General features: G+C 35.5%; 1 protein-coding gene across 1 annotated transcript in view; it reads left to right on the top strand.

Annotated features, from left to right (window-relative positions):
- The first annotated feature begins 1038 nt into the window (after nt 1-1038).
- The window catches only part of LOC107685459 (vasoactive intestinal polypeptide receptor 2-like), a 37453-nt gene continuing 35964 nt past the window's right edge, over nt 1039-2527 (top strand). The window contains exons 1-2 of the mRNA XM_016482051.1: nt 1039-1070; nt 1108-1440. Of these exons, the coding sequence (XP_016337537.1) occupies nt 1384-1440 (57 nt within the window). The 5' untranslated portion in view covers nt 1039-1070; nt 1108-1383. The remainder of the gene's footprint in view (nt 1071-1107; nt 1441-2527) is intronic.

Genomic DNA, 2527 nt, shown 5'->3' with positions numbered 1-2527 from the left:
TTATTTGCAAAAATATTTACAAATGACTGAAATCATACATTTTTCAGTGTAGTTTAAAAAGTGAAACTAGAAAAGCACAAAAATGAATTCAAAATGTAATGTGTCTAGCAACCTTTTTACACTTTATAGAAAGGATTTGTACACTTTTTTTTTGTGAATGTGGTCACAGAATTTATCAAATCTATGAACAACATACCTAGTGGTTTGGCATTTATAGATGAAAGCAAAATATTCACAGGTTTACCCACAAGACTTACTCTTTAAGAAGGCCAAAGTTAGTTTATTTTCTCAAGTTAATGCTGAGCTAACTAGCAAATAATTTGATGCACAATTGTTTGGAGTCCAAAATAATAAATAAAAAAGTGGAAAGATATATTTCACTGCCTGTTAGACTCCAACCCTGTTGAAAAAACCAGCATATGCTGTTTTTTTCAACAGGGAAATAAGACTAAACACTTATTTTCATGCTTGTTATTCGATTGTTCTTCTCTTCAAATGAACTGCACTTTTTCACACCCACCCAACCAAAGAAGTAAAAGATATCAAAATGTTGTTTGTGTAAGAGTGGTTTTGTATGTTGGTTTTAGATTAAAAATATCTTTATGAATTCTGTCCTCTTGTTATTTTTCATAAAAGTCAAGTTGAGGCAAGCCGTCACGTGTTTTGGTGTACGTTTATTAAATACAATATGTACTGGCCAAAATTATGATTTGATATTTTTGTATTTAGCCGTTTCATGATTTATTTTATTATACACAGTTATTTTACTGTTTAAATGCTGCTGATAAGCCATTAAAGGCTGTTTAAAGGCAGGTTCGATAGGGACTACTTGAATTGGGGCATGTTGTCTATAAAGGTCGCCATGTGTTCAGTGACCTCTATGTTTTTTTCCTGATCAGTGGAAATGTTCCATCACTTTTGTGTAGCCAATGATTTAAAGCATGTGTCTATACAGAGACCGACGTTCAAAACTAAACCTACTCTGAGAAATATTTACTGGAGTAAAAAGTGTGACAACTAGCCCTATTTAGCCCATATTTGAGTGACCTCAAAGCAGATAAACACTCAAAGTGTTTGAAATTGATGCCAGTTAAGCATCTGTCCAAGTGCTGGCAGTGTAATAGGCCTATGTGTGCATAAGGCTCATCTGACGATCTAAAGGAGGAGGAACAGTATCATCAGCCTCCCCTCAGCGGACGCTCACGCGCTCAGCCCTCCTGCGCAGCGCACATGGATTCTACGCGCTCAGAAGTGTTTTCACCGGGCATCTTGGCACAAGTGGCTTGTTTTCTTCTGCCTTGAAGGATGACTTCCCGCTCTTAATGCTGAGGACTGCTCGGAACTTACGCTAAAGAGAGATATTATTCATGAAACCAGCAAGAAATGAAGATGAACCTCGTGAATTGTTTGACTCTTCTCTTAGTTTGGCACGCACACGCGGTAAGAAGTCTACTTTACCTGAACCGGTCCTGTACTTTTGATTTACTCAGCCTCAGGTGTGTGGCTCTCAGCTGTCAATATGGGCGAAGTGTTGCCATGAGGGCCGTATTTCAGTAAATATGAAATTTGAGTGAAAAGTCCAAATACAACATATCGAGTTTTCGCTAATTTTGGTTTTGTATATTGGTTTCAAAACCATTACAATGTGTTTGAATGATGTCCTCGAAACTATTATATTTTAACCACAGCTCTTAGATGAATAAGCTAACACAGTAAAACCACGCTAGCATGTTTCAACTATATAATGTAGATTTACTAAGGGTTTGAATTATCATAAAGGTCACGTCAAATTGTCACGTATTTTATGTTATATTTATAGTTTTATGCAAATGTTCTGCAATACAAATCATGAAAGTCAGCTTTTATCAGCTTACAGTGGTCAAACTGGTTTTGGAATATGATAGTTGGTTTGTTATTGGTACAAGGTGGTTTTGCCAGCCCTGCTAGATCTATCATTAAAATCTGCTATGTGACCAGCCTGGTCTAGCTAGAAATTATGTCAAAACCAGCGATTTTCAGAAGACTAACACATTGGCTACCATTTAGATTTTTGCAAATCATTTTGTGCTTTGTTATTGCTTTACTTTTTAAAAAGTGTATAACAGGCTGTTTAATGTCAGGCTATGCTGTGACAACTTACCCCATTACAGCATCCACAGTTATTGGAGCATGTTGTCACTGAAGGTCAACATGCATTTAGTGAGCTATATCTTTTTTTTCTCTGGGCACTAACAGTGGAAACATTTAATTTTTTTGCTTCAAAGACTATGTGAAGTTATGTGTCTACAAATTATAAACTTTTTTTCTGAGAAATATTAATTGAGTACAAACTGTCAGCAAACCACATTTTCTTCTGCTTTAAGAAAAAAAAAACGATTTTATGTGTAATCTAATGTAGACTACACAAAATTGTTTTTATTTTTTTTCATCGAAAGCAGGCCATTAGGGTTAAAAGTGCAAAATTTCTATTCTAAGTGCATTTGGTTTATTGATCTTCGCTTTGCAACAACCTCTCTGCTTTCATTCC

The sequence above is a fragment of the Sinocyclocheilus anshuiensis genome, unplaced genomic scaffold, assembly GCF_001515605.1.
Source record: "Sinocyclocheilus anshuiensis isolate Anshui unplaced genomic scaffold, SAMN03320099.WGS_v1.1 scaffold862, whole genome shotgun sequence".
Taxonomy (NCBI): domain Eukaryota; kingdom Metazoa; phylum Chordata; class Actinopteri; order Cypriniformes; family Cyprinidae; genus Sinocyclocheilus; species Sinocyclocheilus anshuiensis.
Note: the sequence above shows the minus strand (reverse complement) of the source record. Positions and strands in the feature narration are given on the sequence as shown.